The following is a 24,717-nucleotide window of genomic DNA, read 5'->3' as shown; positions in this document are numbered from 1 at the left end:
ACAACTTACATTAAAATCATAGCTTTTTCATCATTTTGTTCACCTTGCATACACAAGTTCTTAATTGATACGAAGAAGGTGAGTGGAGATGAAGGTATATTTTCCTCTTCTAGAAGGTGGGTGTCAAAGTAATGGTGAGTTTCTAAATGGAACAGAAGAAATTTGAATTAAGAGCCTATGCGGATGCTGATTAGGCTGGAAATATTGATGAAAAAAAGAGCACCAATGGAGGAGCATTTTTCTTAGGCAAACAACTAGTTACATGGACTAGCAAGAAACAAAATTATACTTTTTAATCTAATGTTGAAGCTGAATATGTTGCTACTGTAGTAAATTGTACAAACATTATATGGATCAAATAGCTACTCAAAGGTATGAAGGAGGAAATCATTGAACCTGTGATACAATATTGTGATAATATAAGTGCTATAAATATATCAAAGAATCTTATGATGCATACAAAGACTAAGCACATTGCAATTAAGTATCATTACTTGAGAGAATTAGTTCAAGATAAAGAGGTGAAGATGGAATATGTCAACACCAAGGAACAAATTTCTGATATCTTCACAAAAGAATTACCTAAGGATGCTCATGAGTATCTAAGAAGAGAGCTAGGGGTGATACCCCTATCAAAGGATATCTAAGAAGCATGAGGAGTGTTCTACATCAAACAAGTTGATTGAAATATGTTACACATTGATGCAGTGGATTTTACTTTAGGAGTTGCCTAAAGTAATCAAAGAGTTGGAGCTGTCAATCAGTCACAAGCAAGGTGACAGAGGGAGAAACTAGAAAATATTCATATCTGCATATGAAGATGACATGTCTTTGGCATTGTTGTCAAAGAGGGAGAGATTTAAGAGGGAGAAATAGATTGGTTGTTAAGAAAAGTGTATGGAAATCATAGAGGGAGAAATCCAAATATAGAAGATAAAGAACCATGGAATATCTACTCAGAGGGAGAAAGTGTACAAGTGTACCTATTAATTACATCTACCTAGTAAGAGGAAGATAATGTTGAGGGAGATATAAGAAGTGATCAACAAGGAGTCATAAGGATGAGTTGATTGATTGTCTGTTGATCAAAACAAAATTTTGTAACCTATTCAAAAGATGAAAGTTGTTGATAGAGGGAGAGATTTCAATACAAGGAATTATTTTCTTTGTGGTATTTTGTTGGTCTTATTTATTAAGTCTGGTCAGTTTGGTTTTCCATCAATGCCAAAGAGGGAGATTGTTAAAAACATATTGATATAAGTATGATAAATGTGTTTCAATCATTGTTTTGTCACTGATGTCAAACCTACTACTTGTTGGTAAGACAATTGCTTATAGATTGAAGTACTATCATTTATTTGATTGATGAAGAGGATTTAATCAAATGAGGTAACAATGGCACCTAGAAGAAAGGTTGAGTTATGATATGAAAAGATGTACAAGAATCAGTTAAGACAATGATATTATAGTGCATTGATAATCTACTTAAGGTTGCAAAGGTTGGTTACAGTGAGTAAGTAGAAGAACAAGATAAATGAAGTTTGTCTGCCAAGCTTGATCAAGTGGATAGTAGGTACCGATAAAAGTTAGTGCAAGTCGAGTAGAAAATCAGTTGGAGCCGAGCAGAGTCAATTTCAATGTAAGCCGAGTGAAACCATGTAAGCCAAGTAAAGTTTAGTTGATGCCAAGCACCAGTAAAGTTTAGACTAGGGTAAATCCTTTGGATTAAGGTTGACCTGATAGTCATTTGTAAATCCTTTAACCGGGTGACATTTCAAGTGAATGATCTAAAGTCCTCTAACAAGGCTCACTCTTAATAGGGTGATTGGGATCCTTTAACAAGGTCTGATTTAACAGTGTGCATTGTAACTGTTAATAGGGTTGGCCTTTCACAGGGCATCACTTCAAAAGAGTGAGAATGAGTAGTATGTTATTGGTGGTTTTTCCCAAATTGGGTTTCCATGTTAAATCATTGTGTCAAATGTGTTATTGAATCTATTATGTTTCATGTTTAAATTTTTGCAAATTGATGCATACTATTATGGATGCATGCATGATGAAAATGTTTTATGGATATATGTTCACTAAGCTGTGAAAAGTTTTATTCGTACATTTGGACCTTGGATAACTGATTCATCCCCCACCCCTCCTCAATTATTCTAAAGAATTCCAACGTGACATTCATGTCAAAACCTTAAAATTGATCAATGTGATAGAATAATTATTGAGAAGTAGGAGGGTGGAGAAGGAAAATTGTGTTAGACCTGAACCCAAAGAAACTTTAGAACCTCCACAAATGGAATGCCTGCCTATGTGCATTGACAAAGATAAATAAGTGTCTCCTGCAGGTGGACCATAGCTAGAAACATAGGTTTGGCCTAAAGAGCTTGAACTGAAGCCATAAAAACAATTGGGAGAGTGACAGGTTCAAGAAGTAAGAAGAATAACAAACCCACTAAAGGACCTTGTGTCATTGTGGACTTAAAAATATCTAAGAATAAGAAAGAAGAAGTGGAAAAGTCATTCATGGATAGTATGAAGTAGAGTCAACCTACTAAGGGTAAGCAAGTGGAGGCGATTGAGAAGAATCCCCTGGCACTAGGTAACCCCATAGACTTTCAAAATCTTCCGAGCCAGAGCATTTCCAAAGCCCCAAACTAGCTGGATTTGTCTGTGAATAAGAATCGTAGCATAGTCCCTATATATAAGCTAGTTGGAGATATGGTGAGTAAATACCTTGGGAAGGCACCAAGAATTAAGAAGCCTAAGGTAGAGTTGATGATCATTGTGGATGAAGATATTGGGCGTCAGATGGAAGATAACTTCAACCCAACCACGAACAAAACTAGTGAAGAAGTAACACCACATGATTTATAGATAGAAACGATTGATCTAGGGAAAGTAAAAAGGAATGTAAGCATAAAAGTATTTGATGCAATAAATAAGAGGATTTCCCATTGGATATGGAAAGACCAGAGAGACAAAAAAACATTTGAAGCAATCTCTACAACAAATGGTAGAGTATATTCAAGAAATCTAGATCCCATCACCACAACCACTACAAAAAATACCTTTGACTAGTATTGATGTGAAATCTCCGGAGAGTCAGAAGTTCATTGACTAGATTTAGAGAGATAGAAATGTGGCCAGAATGTTTGATGAATGGGTTGATGTTTTTACCTATCCAATTTGGAGAAAGCTTATCTGTCAAGACATGAAGCCACTAAAGAACTCTAGAAATAGAGGTTGTGACATGAAGGAAAGAGAAAAAGTAGTGGGAGGATCAAATTGCAGTGTTAGATGAAGTTATGGTTTATGATGTGGATATGTTCTTGTATAAAAAGCTTGTGTCTGGCATCGATGAAAATGTACTATTCACATTGGAAGTAAATATGGGTTGGTGGAACGAGCTCATTGAAGAAGGCATTGAATAATTCATAGAATTCTTAAAAGAGATGAATTGCATACATGGAATAATGGTAATTACCTCAAAGTTACCAATGTATAGATGATGGAAAATACACCAACCATAGACCAAAAGACAGAGAAGGAAATCATCTCCCTAAGAGAAAAGATGAAGGATCAAAAGCATGTCGAAGACATAGTGCTCAAAGACTTCACCATAATCAGTAGGGTTGACTATGTGGTTATTATGGGAAAATATCACCTGGCAATACATAAAATAAGCTAGAGGAGGTGCAAAGGAGCAAAGACATGTGGGAAAAAAGGTTAAAGATTGTTAGTGTTCCCAATAAGTAGGTCCTAATGACTTTCATGGAAGATTTCAAGGAATGGAGTGCAACAGGCCATCTAAGACAACCCCAGAAGGTGCAACAAGTTCTATTACCCCAACCATGAACTAAATATTATATCATAGATTAATTTAGTATTAGGAGTAGTTTTTAGTGGATGGTAGTTATATGGAAGGGGATCGAAAGTAGTTTTTGTTTTTATCTACTCTGGAGGGAGTTAGTTCTAAAAATTGTTTTGGCCCTATGTGGCTATATAAACTATTTTCATTGGTTTTGAAGAGGATGATTCTCTGGTTAAAAAAGACCTTTATTTTCCTGCAGTTTATTATACCTTTAAACATAATAGTTAATATAATCAATGGGTTTTATGCATTTCATTGCGTGAAAATTTCTAAAATTACTTGGTTGTGGAATTTACATCTTATGGTTTCTATTGGAATCAAAGTGTTATCATGGTAATTGAATTGGTTGTTATATTTTTTTGTTGTTAATAATTTGATGTTGAACTTTTGAATCTACTTTGAATCATTTGTTTCTTTCAATTCCAAGTTTGTTGGCTTGTGTTTGTTTGAAACTACATTAATTTGGTGTGTTCTTATCACAAAACTATAGTAGAATATGATAATGCCTTAGTACTTTATAGTTAAAAGTGCATGTTTTAGTACCATTCTTTCTTAATAAAGGTAATTATTGTACATGTTTTAAGAGGTAGTTTTGAATCAATGTAAAGAGTTAATTTGTGAGTGTTTGAACTCAAATAGAAGTGAAAGGTTTTCCTCTTATGGGGCTATAAAGTCCATTGTGATAAATATTTTTGAAGAGGAAAAATATGTTTGTTAACAGATTTTTGGCGACTCTGTTGGGGAAGCCACTAGTGTCAAAAGCCATTGGCATAATATTGTGAAATGATATATAATGGTGTTGTCACACAAAGATACTTTTCATGTCCTCCAGCCTAATCTAGGATTTGAGAATACTCAAGAAGATATTATATCCAATTTGAATGCATTTTCCCCAAATTCTAGAATGAGCCTTCAACAATATTTGCAAGTTAGGCAAGTCTTAGAGGAAGAAGAGGAATTTGGAGAACTATTGAGAGGGGTACTTTTTAGACAGGAAACAATAATTTTTGATAGATTATCCCAACAACCTAGAGTTGATGCTTCCAACCTTGTTCAACAATGAAACCCTAAAAACTCTACTGAAATAAACTGGTTGGAAAGAAGTATTAATAGAGTGACAAGTACAAGGGATTTGTAGATGATGATTACAAAGCCTTAAAAAAAAAGTTTTTTTCCCCTGATCACACTAACAAAAGAAAGAAGTTAGTCAAATCTAGGATTAGGCCTTCTTCTCCCCAAAAATCAACACCTATTACTACCAGTTTACAAGCCTTTATATTACCTGGAACCTTAGTCCCATCTCATTCTGAAGTCCAAGCCCTGAACATTGTATTACCTACATAACTGCCAATCAACCTCAGAGTGCTCAAGTTGGCTCACTTAATTTGGGAAATAATATTGATCCTCTCCCTAAGGGTGCAAGAGAGATTCTTCCCAAATTTAGTGGTGATGGAAAGAAGTCTACTGACGAACATCTGAATGCATTCAATACAACATGTGGTGTAATTGTTGTGCCCTCTAAAAATATGGCAGTTTGACTATTTGTTCAAATCTTGACCAATGCAGCTGCTAATTGGTTTCATCATTTTCCAAATGGATCAATTACAGATTGGGCCTCAATGAGAAACACTTTTGAATCATGATTTAACATGGTAGATGATGAGCATACTCTTCTTTTGCAGTTGTCACAACTTAAGGAAGAATCTCATGAAGCCATGAGGGACCTTGTAGCAAAGTTTAATAAAACCCTACATAAAATCCCTACAACACAAAGGCCTAATGTAGAAAAATTAAAAAATGGTTCTTTGTGAACACTAAGTCACCTGAAATTAGTTTCCATTTGAGGCATGGAAGGGCGAAAGATGTAGATGTAGCACAAAGGCTTTCCATTGAAATAAATAATGACCTTATAATAGTAGGGAAATGGAAAAGGGATGTTCAAGTTTCCACTACACAACCATCTACTTCAGGTTTAACTGACCCTTTAGTTCAAAGATTGGTCAATGATATGATTATGGTGAAAAGGAAATTGCCTAAGATGCCTACACCATATCAAGATATTCCTAGAAAATATCCTAAGAGGAGGAACATTTAGAAACCAACCCAATGTGTTGCCTGGTTCATAGAAATAAGGGAAATATGTGCATATTCTATTTAACAGACGACCATGACGATGCCTCCTGTCAAGATATGGTGTGTTACAAGCAGATGGAAGAAAATAAAAAAATCATGGATGATGGTACCTGCTAATGAAGGAACCTCGGAAGGACCTGGAAACTATGTCAGCTATTACTTGGAATATGAATCAAATTCTAAGCATGGTGGGGATATTCTTTTCACTCTTGAGGAACCATCATGTCCACACTCAAAAGGAACCAATATGGGGGTAGAGGTTCAAGTCAAACTCCCTCCCCTATACCATTCAAAAAAGGAAAAGAACTAGTGAACCAATCAATGGTGATCCAAAGGCTCATAAAGCTTCAAAATCAAAGGCAAAAATATTGAAGAGGCGTGATCTCTAGCCTATATTAAACATTGTTGAATTTTGTAAGTCTTCAAAAATTCAAATTTCACATAGTGACCATTTGAAGCTCAACCCTAATGAATTAGATAGATTAGTGAGTTATGTGAAGGGCTCTACTCTTGTAAATGAGATTCAATTGTAAATGTTGTATATTCTCCTGAACCTCTTGTTGACCCAAAAGAAAAATACCTATTAGAAGAAAACTTGGTTTATTTGGAAACTCAAAAACCTCCCATGTGGTTTAGAGGTTGAACCCTTTTTATGTGTCCTTATTCATCCATGGTCATAAACTATATACTTGTATCATCAACCCTAGGGCATCCGATAATATAATGCCTTCTTTTGTTGCCAATGCCCTAAATTTTCCTTTGACAAAAACCTTTGGTAAGTGTTATTCAATGGACTCTAAGTAGGTCCCCTTGATTAGAGAAATCAAGGATGCACGTGTATCATTAGTTGAGTTTCCTAATAACAAATTGAAATTGACCATCATAGTTGCAGACATACCAACTAGTTAAGACATGTTACTGAGCATGACATTTGATAGGGATTTAGGTGGTGAGAATAAGCTAGATTGGTCACAAGCCACTATTCCTATTGGTAATCAAAATGTTATTTTATAGCTCAAAACCAAATCTAAGTACAAAACCTTCCCTTCTGAACATCCCCAGTCCCACATCTTGTATAAGGAGACTGATTTTGCTCACTATGTTATCGTTCTTGAAGAGGATGTAACATATACAAATCCATTGGTTGATAAAGGACTATGGAAATTGGAATTTGGTGATATTTGCTCCTCAACTCATTTGGGTGCCAGAGTAGTCTTGATACCTCCTTCTGGAGACATGACTCCTTGTTCTTTTAAATTGGATTTTTAGAACACCAATGATACCATTGAATATGAGGTGTTGTTTCTTGACATTAAAGAAGTGAAAAGAAGAGGAATCAAACTTTTGAGAGCCCGAGGCGATGCAAAATTGGTGCTGAAAAAAAGTAAGGAATATTTTTGTTGTCAAGAATGAGAGTTTGAAGCACTATAGAAATAAGGTATGGGATGAATTGGAAGGATTTGATGTGTTTTCCATAGTAGCAATGCCCAGAGAGTTTAATTCCAAGGTAGATGCATTGGTAAGGTTGACGATCTTATTAATAGCCCATCTCGACTTTCAACAAGGTCATTATACCATAGGGTTGATACATCACCCCAAGGTGCCTGATAAGTCTACCTATTAGAAAGTATTCAGTGATGGTGTGCATATAATCACATTATTACAAGGTATCTTGAAGTTTTCTTCTTTCTTCTTTAAAGGTTTAGATTCAGAATGCCAAGAGTTCTGCCTAAATCCTTGTATGGAAGAAAATGATGACGTTATTCAATTGAAAGGAAACCACATTCCAAAAGAGTTGGCGGCATTAGAGACACACTTTGATGGACAAAATCATTTTGTTGGAAAAACCATAGGAAGCGAAGAGAGCCAAACCAGAAAATGTGAGAAGATTAACATTGGTATTGAAGATAATGCAAAACAGGAAAATTTGGGCACCTGTTGTAGTTCAATCAAGAAGGAGAGATTCTTTAATATGTTCAAGGAATTCATAGATGTGTTCTTCTGGTCTTATGAAGACCTGAATGATTTCATATAAGGTCAATTTAAACACCATATTCTTCCCCATTCAAACAAAAGTTGAGGAACTGCAACCCAAAGGTAGCATATGCAATTTTCAAAGAAGTGGATAAAATGTTGAAAGCACGTATAATCTACCCCATCCACCACTCCACATGGGTTGCTAATATAATATCTATACATAAAAAGAATGAAGAGATCATGATTTGCATTGATTTCAAGAACCTAAACCAAGAAAGCATAAAGAACAACTTTTCCATACCAAACATTGATAGCATCTTACAAAACTGTTGTAGGCTTAGAGATGATGTTTGTGCTTGATGGATTTTTTGGATACAACCTACCTCTTGAAGACCAACACAAGACAAATTTTACTGCTCCCCAGGGAACCTTTGCATGTAGTCAAATGTCTTTTGGACTTATAAACATAGGCGCCACTTTTTAGCGGGCAATGAACTCATCCTTTGAGCATCTGATTAATAAGGTGATTCCAATATATTTAGATGGCATGATAATATTTTCCAACAAGAGGAAGAAACACTTGTCTTATTTAAGGATGGTTCTCCAAAGGTGTTGAGATCACGGTATATCTTTGAATCAAAGGAAATATGAGTTTTGTGTCTTAGAAGGTAAACTACTCAGGCACCTTGTGTCAAGAGAAGGCATAAAGATTGATCCCGAAAGGGTTAGGCCAATTCAACAACTATGCCTACCATCAAACCGTAATGGGGTACGCTCTTTTTTTGGCTAGTTTAATTTCTTAAGGAGGTTTGTACCTGTTTTCTCTAAGACCACCATGCCCGTTGCAAATTTGTTAAGTGAAAAACATACTTTCAAATGGAGTGAGGAGGCTATGAAGGCTTTTGATAAAGTAAAGAGTGTTATAGCTCAAGCCCCAATTCTTGCTCATCCTGATTACAAAAAATATTTTGAGATTTATTGTTATGCCAGTGAGCATACTATGGAAATGCTGATACTACAAAAAAATAATGAAGATGAAGAAGTCCTAATCTCTTTTATGGCCATGCCTTTGAAAAAGCACAAGCTAAGGTATTCAGTCACGAAGAAAGAGGCACTTTTAGTGATAAAAGCAGTGAATCAATTTTGTTATTACATCCTCCATTCTTACTCCATGGTTTATGTTCCAGTGTTGCGGTCAAAAGCATTCACACTCAACAAGTAGTCGTGAATAACTTGGCTACATGGTTGGCATGAATGAAAGAGTTTGATTAAGAGATCAAACCAACCAAGTTAGTCAAAGGCCAAGGCCTATGCAAGCCAATGATAGAAAACAAAGAATCTACAAAGGAGAACATTCCACTAGGTCTATTGATAGGGTTAAAGGATTATTGGTTTTTGGATATTACGTATTATCTTGCATATAGCGAGTGCTCTAACCATCTGTCTAGTAAAGAGAAAATAACTCTAAGACTCAAATCTATAAAGTACATCATAGTTGATGATTTATTATACAATAAGGGTTTTGATGGAATGTTTCTCAAGTGTGTTGATGAATACCAACATAAAAAGATGCTACAAGCATTCCATAATAAGCCTATGGGGTTTACTATTCTACTACTATCACGATGTTGAAGATTGTCAAAAACTACTACTACTGGTTAGGGATGTTTCAAGACGCTTACAAATAGGTAGGTCAATGTGAAAAATTTAAATTATTTCCATGAAAACTTCAATTGGACACCCTCCCATTAACCTATACCATCATAAAGAACCATTCAAGCACTAGGGATTAGACTTCATAGGGCCCCTAAACCTATCATCTAGTGTAGGACACACTCGCATCTTGATGACCACTGACTACTTTACTAAATGGGTCGAGGCCATCCAAATCAAGAGAACCACCTCTAAAGAAGTTAGTGTTTTCTTAAAGGAGAACATCTTGGTTTGATTTGGAGTACCAACAAAAGTTGTAATTGATAACACACAAAATTTCTCTTCAGATGAACTACAAATATCATGTTATGATAATGAGATTCAACTTTTGCATTCTTCAAATTACTTCCCACAGGGGAACAGACAAGCTGAGTCTACCAACAAGAATCTCATCTCTATAATGAAATAGTTGGTTAGTGAGAATCCAAAGGATTGGGATGACACCTTTTGAGTTGATATATTGTACAAAAGCTCAATTGAAGAAGAAAGGGAGAGTGTAGTCAATCATATCACTAATCACCAAGCAAGAGTCAAAAAGATTTTTGACCATAGGACCAGGCCAAGGAAATTTATGGAGTATGGTAAAGTTCTTCTCTAGGATAAGAAAAGGGAACCTCGAGGAGTTCATGCAAAGTTTGAATCATTGTGGAAAGGGCCTTTTGAAACCAATAGGGTACTTGGGCCAAATCCTTTCAAATTGAGGTATCTTGATGAAATAGAACTACTCCTTTCCTTTAACGGACAAGGTCTTAAACTCTATCAATTGCTATTCTTTTTGTTCCCTTTGTACATAGCTTTTTGTTGTATTTTGGAGTTAGGAAGTTTTGTTGTGCCCTTTCAATTTTTCATGTGTGTGTGTGTGCGCGCGCGCGCAAAACTAGAGATTCTAAGTCCCTTCTTAGTCCCTTACAGACCTAGTCCCTAATCAGAGCCACTTGTTGCATGCTTTTGGGACTACCCTTAACGATTCTCACTTATGCAAAATTTGGTCATGATCAGTTTGTGTCTTGAACTTTTGAACTTGAACCTTTTTAGTTCAAAGTTCAAAGTTCAATTAGTTATCTGTCCTAAGTAATTGGTTGACTACATCTTCACATTATTTAAATGCGACATGTGTCTTGTAGGTTGAACCTTGAAATTTGAACCCAATGGTTCAAAGTTCAAAGTTCATAGGTTTCCACTCAGTGTTCGTGATGTGTCAAGGAATTTCTAAATATGCTCTTATGGAACCTTAAACTTGAGCCTCAAGAAATTTTGATTCAAAGATCAAACACGCACTTCACTACATCACTGGTGGGTCTCATTCGTGCATTGTTAGTCCTAATTTTAATAGCACATTGAATGTTGAAATTGAACTTTTATGTTTCAAAGTTCAAGGTTTGGACATGTAATATGTCATATTGGAGTGACACGAGCCAACCTCATGCAACACCTTTTGGTGTAATGATTTAAAAGACAAGTGGTGTAGACATGGTTACAGAGGTAATGGAGTAATAAGGGAGGTACATGCAAATAGTTATTTCACAATTAATAGGGCAATGAGTGACATTCAATCCAAGCAAGTTTCCCTAAATGATGGTATGACAAACAAAGTGAACAACGTACATTAAAATCATTGCTTTTTCATCATTTTGTTCACCCTGCATGTGTAAGTGCTCAATTGCTACGAACAAGGTGAGCAAAGACGAAGGTAAAATTTGCCTCTTCTAGAAAGTGGGTGTTGAAGCAACAGTGAGTTTCTAGCAAAACCCCCCAGCATTTTTAAATTTGGAATCTTGTCTGTTCTGCAGATTAATTTTTAGGGTGTTTTTTATTTGTCGTATGATTTATCTTTGGAGTCCTTGTATTTCAGTCACCTCTTCCAGTGAATTGAAAACCCCCAAAGGAAACAATCTGTCGCCCATAACCAATTGCCTCCCGGATATGGGGGATACAGTCCTTGTAGATGAAGATATGGGGAAATTGGTGAATAGATTTAGGGAGGTAGAAGCAAGGTCTGTGGCTGCTAAGATTATCGAAAGTGGGTTACTAGAAGCTGCAAGCTTCCCAGGAGTAACACCGTGTCCCAAATTGGTTATAAAATGCAGCAATAGGTATAATAAATAAGGTGGGTGCATTCACACTTTCTTTCATGATGTATTAGTACATATCAAGAAACAAGTAGTAATGGTAGCCTTAAGAATTCCTCCCATAGAAATCTATGGAGACTGGACCATCACTAAGGTCGCAATAGAGTTTGATAGAAAGACAAAGGTTTTCAAAAGTATCATAGCTAAGAATTGGATGTTGAGACCAGAAATAGGGGGTTCCCGCCTCCTTAAGCCTTTAAAGAAAGACCACGTAATCAAGCACTTACGGGATATGGTCATCCTGCTTAACTGAGTAAAAGGAAACCCACATGACATCTGGGAAGATTGGATGCATAGTTTCATTCAAGCTATTCTTGATGATGGAAAGTATGTTGACTGGGTTGGGATTATATTTGATAGATTACATGAAGAATTATCACAATGGACTAAGGTAGCTAGCTTTTATTTGTTTTCATATCTCTTCTACATTTTGGTTTGTCGCAGATAATGGAAAGGGTTTCCCCATCAGCCGTGTACCAAAGACATGAAGATTTATGAATATCACCCCTTGTTACAAAAGAAGAGAAGCCCAAAAAAATTCTGAGAGTCCAAAGATGTGTTTCTAGCCAAACTGGTTTTTGAATTGAGAGGAACATAAAACCAAAGAATGGCTAAAAAGGCTATTGAGTTGATCACAGTCTATGGTAGTTTCTTTATACAATTTTCAAGATTCACCTACTTGAGAATCGGAGGGTTTGACAGAGAAACAATGAAGCTAACAAGGTATTGGCTAGACAGATATATGTTGGTGGAGGTGTGTAGACAATTGTCCTACGTAGATAAGAAATGTAAGCCTAGATGAGGAGCAAGATGTATTTTTCTCTGGAACTTGCTCATTAACGTTGCTACACCATCCAAGATTCTACATGCCTGGAACCTAAAATAGGAGCCATGAACCTAAGGATGTACTTGTCTAGATGTGACTTTGACGGTAAAAGTTTTGCCACTACTCACGACCGCCTAGAGGCAAATTTTAGTCATAAGCCTCAGCTAGAAAATTATTAAGCAGAGTTTACTAATGAATATGAAGTGAGAAAGAGATTGTGGGTCGGATTCACCTTAGGGCAAACAGTCACCTTCAAACTAGAAATGCACATCCAGGGTGTTGATGAAGTACGTTGGGAAGACATGTCAGTTGGAGATATGGTGAGTAAATGCCTTAGGAAGACACCACAAAGTAAGAAAACTAAGGTAGAGGCAATGATGGATGTGGATGAATATGTTGGGCATTGGATGACAGATATCTTCAATCCAAGCCCAGACAAAACCAGTTAAGAAGTAACACCGCAAGATTTCCAGGTAAAAAAGATAGACGTAGGGAAAGCAACAAGGGTTGTGTATATGAAAGTGTTTGATTCAAGCAATAAGAAGATTGCCCACCAGATATGGAAAGACTGGAGAGACCAGAGATATTTGAAGCAATATCTGCAACAAATGGTAGAGTATATTCAAGGGATCTAGAGCCTATCACCACAACCACTATCAAAAATGCCCTTGAGTATTGATGTGAAATCTTTGGAGAACCAGAAGTTCATTGACCAGATTTAGAGAGATAGAACTATGGTCGGAATGTTTGATGAAAGTGTTGATGTGGTTACCAAAGAGGTAGTCAATTATCTCTCCAATTTGGAGAAAGCTTATCTGTCAAGACACAAAGCCATTCAAGAACTAGAAACGGAGGTTGTGGCTTGGAGCAAAGAGAAAAAAAGAGTGGGAGGATCAAGTTGTAGCGATAATTGAAGTTTTGGTCTATGATGTCGATAGGTTCTTGATTGAAAAGCTTGTGTTTGAAGTCAATGAAAATGTATTGTTCACAGTGAATGCCAATTTGGGTTGGCAGAACGAGGTAATTGAAGAAGGCATGGAAGAATTCATAGAATTCTTAAAAGAGGTTAAGTGCATACATGAAATCATGGATAACGACCTCAAAGTTATCAATGTAAAGATGATGGAAAATACACCAACACATACCCAAAGATGGTGAAGGCAATCACCATCCTAAGAGAAAAGATGAAGGATCAGAAGCATGTCAAAGACATTGCGCTCAAAGACTTCACCAGGATCGGCAGGGTTGACTCCTTGGTTATAATGGGAAAAGATCACTTGGCAACACATAAAAATAAGTTGGAGGAGGTGCGAAGGAGCAAACACATTTGGACACAAAGGCTAAAGATCATCGGTGTGCCCAGTAGGCAGGTCCTGATGACTTTCATAGAAGCTTTCAAGGAATGGAGTGCGGTGCGACCAGCTAAAACAACCCTAGAAAGTGCAGTCGGTTCTACCGCCCCAACTGGGAAATGAAGATTATATCATAGATTAATTTAGTTTCGGGAATAGATTTTAGGGGATAGTCGTTATGTGAAAGGGGATAGAAAGTAGCTTTTGTTTTTTTATCTACTCCAGAGGGAGTTGGCTCTAAAAATTGTTTTTTAATCTACTCTTGTGGTTTAACTTTATTACAACTTTAAACATCATGGTTAATTTAATGAGTGGGTTATATGCATTTGATTACCTGAAAATTTCTATCAATTGGTTGCGGAATTTACATCTTATGGTTTGTGTTGGAATTGAAGTGTTAATGTGGTAATTGAATTGGTTGTTACATTTCTTTGTTGTTAATAATTTAAGGTTGAACTTTTGAATCTGTTTGAATCATTTGTTTCTTTCAATTCCAAGTTTGTTGGCTTGTATCTATTTTAACTACATTAATCTGGTGTATTCTAATCACAAATTTGTAGCAAAATATGATAATGCCTTTAGTACTTTCTGATTAAAAGTGCATGTTTCAATACCATTCTTTCATAATAAAGGGAATGAATGTACATATTTTAAAAGGTAGTTGTGCCTCAATGCAAAGAGTTCATTTATGAGTTTTTGAGCTCAATTAGAAGTGAAAGGTTTTCCTCTTATAGGGCTATAGACTCAATTGTGATAAATATTTTTGAAGTGGAAAAAATTGTTCCCTAACACAATCAATGTCAAGTTAACAATGCATAAAAACAATGTAAGCTTAGAAAATAACATGAATCTATGTGAGAAAGAATTCAATGACAAATTAAGAATGTACAGTCATTGTAGGCATAGTAAATGAATAGAAATAATGTGAAAAACTATCCAATGTCAATTGACGAATGCATATAGTCAATGTAACTTTAAAAATGAATAGAATCGATGTCACAAACAATTCAAGGACAAATTAAGAATGCACACTATCAATGTGAGCTTTGCAAATGAGAGTGGTGGGTTGAAACCCTCATCGCATGCCAAAAAAAATGAAGTTGGCGAGAAGCACTTGCAGGAGATGAAGTTTCAAGTAAATAATTGAAATATTGAAGTAAGGGGCATTAGGACTAGTTGCAGGTAGGTAATGAATTAGGTTTAGGCAGTAACGTGGTTATATTAAAATGCAACATTAAAAGACAATATAGTCATAATGAGCAGACCCAAAATTAAAATATCTTATATTTATGTATACAGACTAATTTATAGCTCGATTGATGAAAACACAATACCCAAAACAATGGACGTGAGAAAATAAATTATGAATGCATGTAAAATAATGTAGACTACAAACACATTAGTAACTAAAAACAATGAACTTTGAATGAACATAAGTATAACGTGAATACAATGAACTGACTTTGAATGCACGTTACCAACTAAAAAATGATTACACTAAACTAAAATAAGACAGACGTACATTAAACCCTAGTTTGATTTATGAAAGCACAAGTAACTAAAAACGATATATTTTTATTTTGAATGTGTCTAACTAATGTATATAGTAAACACTTGATTGAAAAATGAAAGCATTAAATTAATAAGTGAAAAGTGTAATGTGAGAACACATAAATTAATAATGAAAACAGTTATATATATATATATATATATATATATATATATATATATATAAACATACAATAAGGGGACAAAATTGGAAATGAACACATTAGTAACTAGAAACAGTAAAGTTTGGATGAAATGTGAATACAATGATAAACTTTGAATGCACATAACTGAAAACATGAATTCAATTAACAGACTTTGAATGCATGTAACTAATTGAAAACATGAATTCAATGAATGGACTTCAAATACATGTAACTAAATGAAAACATGAATACAACATACTAATGTAACACATATACTAAAGCCTAGTTTGTTTTTTGAAAGCATGACATAAGTAATTGAAAACAATATAATTTGAATTTAAATGTGTCCAACTAAAGAGCACATTAAACACTAGCTTGATATATGGAAATATGACATTAGAAATTGCGAAGTGTAATGTAAGAATGCATAAATTAGTAATGAAAATAGTTTATAATAGATATGAACATACATTATTAAGGACACAAAAATGGAAATAAATAGTAGATCAAGGCCACCAACTTGAACATGAGTAGAATGTTCGAAAGAAGCTTTGGATTCTACACAAAATGAGAATTATCGACACAACAAAGAATTTACACTAAAAAATGATAGAGAAACTGACTTCTAATAGAAAATCCTTCATTATTTTTGTGGTTGGTAAATTTGAAATTTAAATAAGGGCAAGAAAAAATTAGTCATTTTAGGTAGCACTTGCACTTGATTGTACTTGTTTTTTGCATTTCATTTGTAATTCATACGATGGTCAAAATTGTATATTAATTATGCATTGTTTATTTGCTCAATTGGCTAGCCTTACACCATAGTTGTCCATGCAAGTACAATTTATAGTTGGAGTTAATGCTTGAGAATGTCATTGTATTTGTGGACAAATGTGCATATTAGAGCATCGCAAGTTCAACTGTATTTGTATTAAAACATATTATGCACCAATGGATATGCATATATGTAGATATTTCAATATTATGCACCATGTTTGTACATAAATTGAATATGTTTTGTATATCAATTGAATATCTTCATATTTTTAGAGCAATCCATTGTAATTTCAATTGTAAACAACTAAGTTTTTTTTACTAATAATGCAACCCTTTTGGTGCAAAGTTGATGTGTAGCAGAAATATAAATGTACCAATAGGTGTGCACATGTAATATTTATTTATTAATGGCAGGGTGAACATTTATTAGGTATCGTAAGTAAATTACTTTTGGCACTTATATTTTGTAGGAAACGGCTATCAACATTTTTTTTTAAACAAAAAAATTGTGTAGGGTGGGGCGAAAGTGGAGCCAATTATGACAAAAACATCACAATTATTGGACCCCATAACGATTACTAGGTCCTTTCCACTATACATGACTTGTCAACTTAGTGTTAATGTTTTGAATTACGAATCAATTCCATGTGGCATAGGATCAATCTAGTAAACTAAGGCAATAGTAGTCATAAAAAATAAGTGAAGGATTTGGTAATGAATCTTTGCACAGGGGTGCATCATGTATTACTATGCAGCTATATTAAGAGATTCAATTAAAAGAAGACTAGACCTAATCATAAATCAATGTGTATGATGTTATAGGCTTAACTTTTTTTATCATATATTGACAGGTATGCAAATTTTACCATTATAATAATATTCTATTCATAACAAATCATCAATATTTAAAGATGAGGAAGTTAGTCTAAGGAGATTTATTTTATATACATATACATACGTGAGAGGCCTCCCTCCTAACCCAGCAACCAGTAGCACATATCTTGAGTACCTCTGCAAGCTAGGGCAAGACTAGTCCCCCATTGATGAGATCAGCTGACCGAAATATCTGTCGCCTCTTAACCCAAGGAGCATGAGTTAACCTGAGACTATAGGTTCCAGCCAACTCTGCTACCCGTGCAGGCTAACCCAAAGGAATGTTTATGTTTAAAGATGAAGATGTTAACCCTTCTTGTGCTCCAAAATATAATGCATACTAATGCTCTGATTTCAGTATGTTTTACTGATGACCACTCTCATTCAGGATTAAGTTTATTAACTAGGCTTGCATCCACCAAGTTGTCGTGAGTTTATTCATTTAGGTTACTCCCTCTTAAATAGTTTCCAATGCTTCCAAGTTTAAGGTTTGGACACTTCATATAAAGCACTAGTTGTTAAAAAGGATTAAAAATCGCTCTTGTAATGACTCAAATTTCTCTCTTGCATTAGTAGGTGCATTGAAAGATCTGCCCATATTTAACAAACATGTAAACTTGCATAGAACGCAACACTGCAACTAGGAGGTATGCAACTCATAATGAAGTTCATAAAAGAAAGGTTTTGTTATTATCCAGTGTCTATAAGTAAGTTGGCAATCTTAGCCGGAAATGAATAAACAATTTATCAAGTACTGAACTGTCGCCGATTCAGTAGTATACTCCAATTTCACTAAGAAAAGAAAATTGGATCAAAAATTTCTCAACATTTGATGACATTATGATTCCCTGTTAGTTTGTGTAAGGTAAGAAAAGAACCGCTTCTATACAAGCACAAAACTTCTTTACCCCTAAGAGGGCAAAAAATAAAATTAGATACACATTTATAGAATTTCCAATAACTTCCTCGTCTTATTCTGAAGAACCATTAAATAACCCTGTCGAGGTGCTGCCAAACCTATCCGGAATTCCCAGCATATGCACAAGTTTTTCATGTTCTTTCAGAGCAGCCTTTTCAATGGAAGCAGTATTCTTTTTGAATTTACTGTGTGCCTTGTCCGCTTGTTGGAATAGAGCAAGAACCAAGTCTTTCTGAGCAAATAGTTTCTCTTGCACAATCTTGTATTCTCTTTCCTGAGACTGTCTTAAGATGTGAAGCGCCTGGTAAATCCTGTTCTCAAATTCTAAAATTCTGAACTTAGCAGGTACATTTTGCAAATCAGAATGAGTGCTAATATCTTCTGAAATGGATTCTTTTTGCTGGAATTGATCGAGAATATTTGCAGTTTCCTTTTTTGAACATACATCATGTGTAACACCTCTTGATTGCAGACGACAAGAACGCCTTTTGCTTGATGTAAATAGACTCTTGGATAATACTTCAGATCCTTCATTCATGTCACCTCGGGTACAGACGAGAGAATTTTCTTGGTGTAAGATATCACCTGCATTTAGAAGAGAGAAAAACTCTTCAATGTACATGACAATTAAGGTATTATGCTGCGTCATATTCAAAGAACGTCCTCATTACAACTGGACTTTTTAGGAAAAATTGTTTATGTTGAAGGCTTCAGCAAAGTGAGTATTTTCTTTCACATTAAAACTCGTATCCTCAGACAACATATCTTTGACATTGATTACCTTTGAACTATTAAAGGGAAGAATTATCATCACACATTGTTCAAAAAACAACTGAATTGTCATTAGTTTCTGAATTTCTTTCCCCAAAAGAAACTTCGCTTGAATTTCATTCATCCATTAGGCACACCAATGCTTCCAAAAAAGTTAACAACATTCCCTAATATATAGCTAAGTTACCGATTCAAGTTCGAGGACGGGTTTGGGTTCGTGAGTTCAGACAAAAAACGAATTCCCCCTGTGGTTCATGGGTGGGTTCGTGAGTATATATACAAAAAAAAATTAGCAAAATGTGCATAATTGCAAAACTTAGTCATTTCATAGTATGAATATATGTTGCTTGATCATTGATCAATGCCAAATGTCAAAGACAAACATTAAATACTTGCTCATTAATCTATGTTCGTGATTGTAAAGAAAAGCATACATTGAATTACTAGATTGCAAAATTAAATTTCAAAACATAGAAGTAGTTCATCAAATAATAAGGTTTGAAACATAATGATAAATGGCAGATGTTTAATAGTTTATCAACGGTCATAATATCAAATGCCCTTCATGGGTCAAATGGGTCATCAAACCATAAGGGATCAATGGTTTCATCCCCGGCTGCAACTATATCTAAATCCTCATCATTGGAACAAACAATCTCCACAATCTTCTCTTAAAACTTGCAAATTGGGCACACCAAAATGAGAGAGCAAATGAGAAATTAGATGAGTGAAATGTTTTTTATTAGGCTCCTTTAGGCTTATATAAAACAATATTGAAAAAAACATTATTTTAAATTGTTTTATTGCATTTTTTGGACCCTACTGCTGCCGGGTCCTCCTGCGTTTGCCCAGATTCGTGCCAGCAAGGACCCGGACGGACCCACAGTCCGAAATCTGGACCCAAGCAAACCTGGACCCGAACCCAGGCTGCTTGATGCAAATCCGGTAACAGACCTTTGTAGTTATGAAAAAATTACTTTGAATCCAACTTGGATCATCAAATAACTATAATAGAATACAAGAAAAGGCTAAAGTCAAAACTGTGTACATTAACATGCCTACAAAAACTGTCTTAGTAAGCATTAAAAATTGTGAAGCTCTACCCAAAAGCAAGGAAGTTGGTGTCTTTATTACCTGGAACAGACTTTGGCATCAATATTTTGGATCCCCAGGTGATGTAAAATATAAGAGTATGTATATGTAACTAATGCCATTCTTTATCCTAGAGTCTCAAGACTAAAATCACATCTGCAAGTATTCCCAGGCATAATGATTTATAACAGAGCAAATATAGAGCATAAAATTATAAGTAATTGTAACTCTGTTTTCTTGTCAGGGAAAAGAAAATAATACATAAAATTAACTCCATTTTCTTGTCAGGGAAAAGAAAGTAATACATAAAATTTTAAATCAATAAATAAAGATTGCAAATTTTCCTGCTGAAGATCAGATGAATAGTGGATGCCCATAAATAAAGATTGCAAATTTTCCTGCTGAAGATTAGATGAATAGTGGATGCCCAAATAGAAAGTAATTCATTTGTCTATATTTCAAAAAACAAAATTTGTGTATCTGGTATGAACAAAATGTCTGAGATGCCCATAGGCCAGCAAATATATTCCTAGTATGCACAAATCAAACAAACACATGCTGAGAAACAGAATCATTAGGTTGGTACATAATCACAAAAGGGTCTAGATTTACTATCTTCTTTGTTGAAGTAATTTAAATTGGTGCATTTATGTGTAGATCTATTGTTAACTTTCCTGAAAAATGTCCATCTTGATGTCCATAGAGTTATGTATTTTTGTCAAAGTCAGCATATAAATTGATAGATTATGCACACAAAATATAAATACTTGCCCAAATCCAACTATTGCACAAAAACATGCATCATTGTGCTTGGTTATGCTCCTCGCCTTGCTTATACAAGAAAAAATAATATCTCATTTCCAGTGAGTACTAGTAGTCTTTCAATGCTTTCTTAAGGATCATGACAAGCAACAAGAAGTTGACATTTAAATTTATCTCTTTTGATTCTTGAGGCAACACAAAATGTGTATGGTAGAACTGTTATTCACCCCTGAGGTTTAAGTACAACTAAAACTGATAGAATTCGTTCGTAAGCACACAATACGTCTTTTCAATGGAGGTTTTGGAAGAATTATATATAACTATTATAAAATGCATTACTGTGTACAACAAAATCATTCTTATGGAAGCTCTCTGAGATACAAACAAACATATAACTAAAAAAATATACAACTATACACACTATGAGTGTTTTGTGTTTAATATAAATAATTAATTGGCAATGTTTATGCCATGGATGTAAATGCTTCTGATAATCACGACTTGCAACATGAGAAACACAACTTTCCATCAGATAATTAGAGATCAGTACTCAGTTGTAAACAAAGTTTTAATGAAATAACACCATGGATGTTGACTGCAAGCTAAATCAAAGACCAACATCAACAGAAAATGATTAAATCATGCACACCACACAATTTCATGAAGGATTAATTCGACTGCCTTCAACGCTATAATTCGCATAGACAATTTGTCAATGTAAAGTCTGACAAAAAACAGTCTGTTCAATTTATTTCAAGAAATTACATGTGCGGATTTAACAATTGTTGAATTACACTTGGACAAGTTCCGATGCTTAAGCTTAGCATTGACTATCTTTCACTGCGTAAAATAACAATGACTCGAGTCCCACTTTCAAAATCACACACTTTACAACATATATCTAAATCCATTATTCTTTGATACAGTGTGTTCAATTATACTACAATTTTAGGCATCCAAAGGCAGATTTTAAGGCTCAAATAATAATAAAATATGCTTTATAGGAAATCCAACCGTTCTTTTTTTGAGAGACAATAAACACTACAAAATAGCCTAAAGAAAATGTCACCTGCTTTAAATCTGTAGATCTAGCCAATCAGGATAGGGTAGCACCTCCCTTTCTGATATTTTAATTTACTATATTTCATAAACTAGGTGCTGATTTTGAATGCTGATTGACTGGCTTTTAATAGATGGAATCCTCGTGTAATGGCATCATGTCAATGCTACAATTTTGGATTCAACACATTTTTACTCAATGCTTGCATCTCTTGGCACTGATGTAATGTCCCCTTTTAAGACCTACTTTAATTTATCCTAAACTTATCAATTGGGGTTTGGATTGTAATGTCCCCTAAAGGGATTAGTTATTCATCTTATTAGATTTAAGTTAACTGTACAAATTATTATTATCCATATCTACCTTATTACTATTTCCTATTGTTCTTCTAACACATGAATGTATGATTTTACAATTGACTATTGAGTTCATCCTCGTGAATGAAAATAGTTCCAGCTTAAAAGCATTCTCTACAACCTAGTACAAGACAATGAAATGCCATATCTTAAAGAATTTAACTCCAGTAAAATACCATTCTCTCCAACCTTTTACAAGAGGGTGAAAGGTCCATATCTTAGGGGTTTGAGCTTCCCATCTTCGCCTTAACGACTCTCTTTACTCAACTACAGCCACACCTTTACTCTAACCCTCATAATATTTACTTGTCAATAAAGTTCACACCCAGCCTTATCCATAGCTTAACTAATCCAAAACTTTGTGATGGATTTGTTTAATCTCTAAAATGACTTTGCAGGGCGTATTGCATCTAAATCTAGTTCATAGCCTTCTCTTTGATGTCCCAATGTAACATCCAATGGTAGTAGGATAATTGCCCAAATTTTCTTAAAGAAGTCAATTAGTAATGGCTATAAACTGCCCTATCATAAGATAGGGTTGTAAGCTGAAGATGCCTATCCTTGGATAATTCTGTTATAGTGTTTATCAATTGTATTAACATTCTACCCACAACTTTCACTTGCCCATTAGGATGGAAGGTTAGAATATGCTTCTTTTGAGCTTGGTACTAGTAAAGACATGTACAACCTACTTCCCATAACTATAGAATTATGTTCTTCCCTTTGTAAATTTGTAGAATACCCCATTTTCAATAAGAAAAAATAGCTCCTCTTCGACATCTATTTCTGTTATCCTTAAAAGCTAATATCTCCCTAAAACATATATATTAAGCACTTGCTTACTCTTATGAAGCTTGATTGAAAGAATCAAGTTGTGAAACTACGATAAAACTGGGATTCACTTTGAGATTAGTGGTCTAGCAATACACCCCCCACTATATTTGTGCTTCGTCTTGCACATACTCACCAAACTACTTGCTAAAGAAATCCCATCCATTTGCAAGGCCTTGCTTGTTGCAATTTTCTTCTTTCTTTAAATAATTGAAAAGATTTACGGTTAGTATGAACAACTGTCTCATTTCCCAACAAATAATGCTTCCATTTCTTCATAGATTGTAAATTACTAAATGTACATGCATTTGTATATCAATAATAAACAATATTTCAAAGTCACGTCCATTTTCTTATAATGCCACAGGTATCTCTTTCCTTGGAGATCTCTATGGCTCAATTTATGATGCTAGTTCAGGAAGGTATACTACTCATCCACAAAGAAGAAGTCAAAGCTTTTCAATATCTGGATCATTACAAAGACATGATGGATCCTGCTGATTTACTCCAGTTGGAGAAGGTGATAAAAGATTTAAACATCTCCAATGATACTCAGAATTATGCCACTGCTAGAAATGACCATGAAGATTAAACAGGCTCTATTGATAATACACCTATAGAATATGTCCTTGCAGGCTGGAATGATGAATTATTTGCTACAGACTTTTTGCAATCTCTGGAAACCAATTATTATAGTACTCTCTTGCCAATTTTGAGTCTTCAAAATCTTGATATGTTATGATGTTTTTGATATACACAATGTTGGGCAAAATCTGTGGTTAAATTCCCACTCGAGACCCTTTTTCAAGTGTGAAATCCACCTAGCCAATGAATATGATGAAAGGTTAGGGAAAGTATCCAAAGGAGTGGTCAAATGGATAAAATCCGCTGCAAGTATAAACCCCCCTTTCCACTTTGATGATTTTGTTTATACCCCATCACAGAAAGTGTTCCAAAAGAAGTATTTCTCATCCCAAATTCCATGTTGAAAAGTACAAAAGTTGAAAACTTGGAAAACAAAATTTGGAAGAAATATATAATCCAAAAGCTGAAAATTTGAGAGAAATTAAAAAATCCAAAAGTGTGAGAATTTTGAAATCAAAATGGGAAAAGTTGCGAAATTTCGGAAATTTGGAAAAGTTTCAAAAACTTGGAAAAATTCAAATAAGTTGAATATTTCATAAAAATCTCAGACAAATGCAAGTCATGGAAAAATCCAAAATGTAGTGAAAATTCCAATGTGTGAAAAATTGTGAAATCCAAACAGGCAGAAAACTGAATATTTGGAAAATTAGAAAAAATCAATCTTGCAAAAGGTTGGAAATTTTGATATATGCGGAAGAAGCAAAATAGTGTAGAATCAATCGAAATTGGAAAAAGCAGAAGTTGGAGAAATTCGTGAATGATGAAAAGGTTGGATTTAAAAGTGATTTTCTTTCAGGAAGTTTTTTGGATTTAAATTGATTTTTTTTGCATTTAAATCGAGAAAATTAATTAAATATTGATTTTTTTTTTAATTAATTAAATTCCAAAACAATTCAAATTGGATAAATAAATTATATAGCTTCATCATGATGT

General features: G+C 34.6%; 1 protein-coding gene across 1 annotated transcript in view; it reads right to left on the bottom strand.

Moving 5' to 3' along the window:
* Window positions 1-18,010: 18,010 nt before the first annotated feature.
* Window positions 18,011-24,717, bottom strand: part of LOC149550991 (uncharacterized) — a 57,987-nt gene continuing 51,280 nt past the window's right edge. The window contains exon 4 of the mRNA XM_089786551.1: window positions 18,011-18,852. Within this exon, the coding sequence (XP_089642677.1) occupies window positions 18,320-18,852 (533 nt within the window). The 3' untranslated portion in view covers window positions 18,011-18,319. The remainder of the gene's footprint in view (window positions 18,853-24,717) is intronic.

Source organism: Cupressus sempervirens, chromosome 6 (assembly GCF_028749045.1).
Source record: "Cupressus sempervirens isolate cs-2001-9-10 chromosome 6, ASM2874904v1, whole genome shotgun sequence".
In the NCBI taxonomy this organism is placed as follows: Eukaryota; Viridiplantae; Streptophyta; class Pinopsida; order Cupressales; family Cupressaceae; genus Cupressus; species Cupressus sempervirens.
The sequence above is the reverse complement of the archived record's forward strand: the minus strand, read 5'-3'. Positions and strand labels throughout refer to the sequence as shown.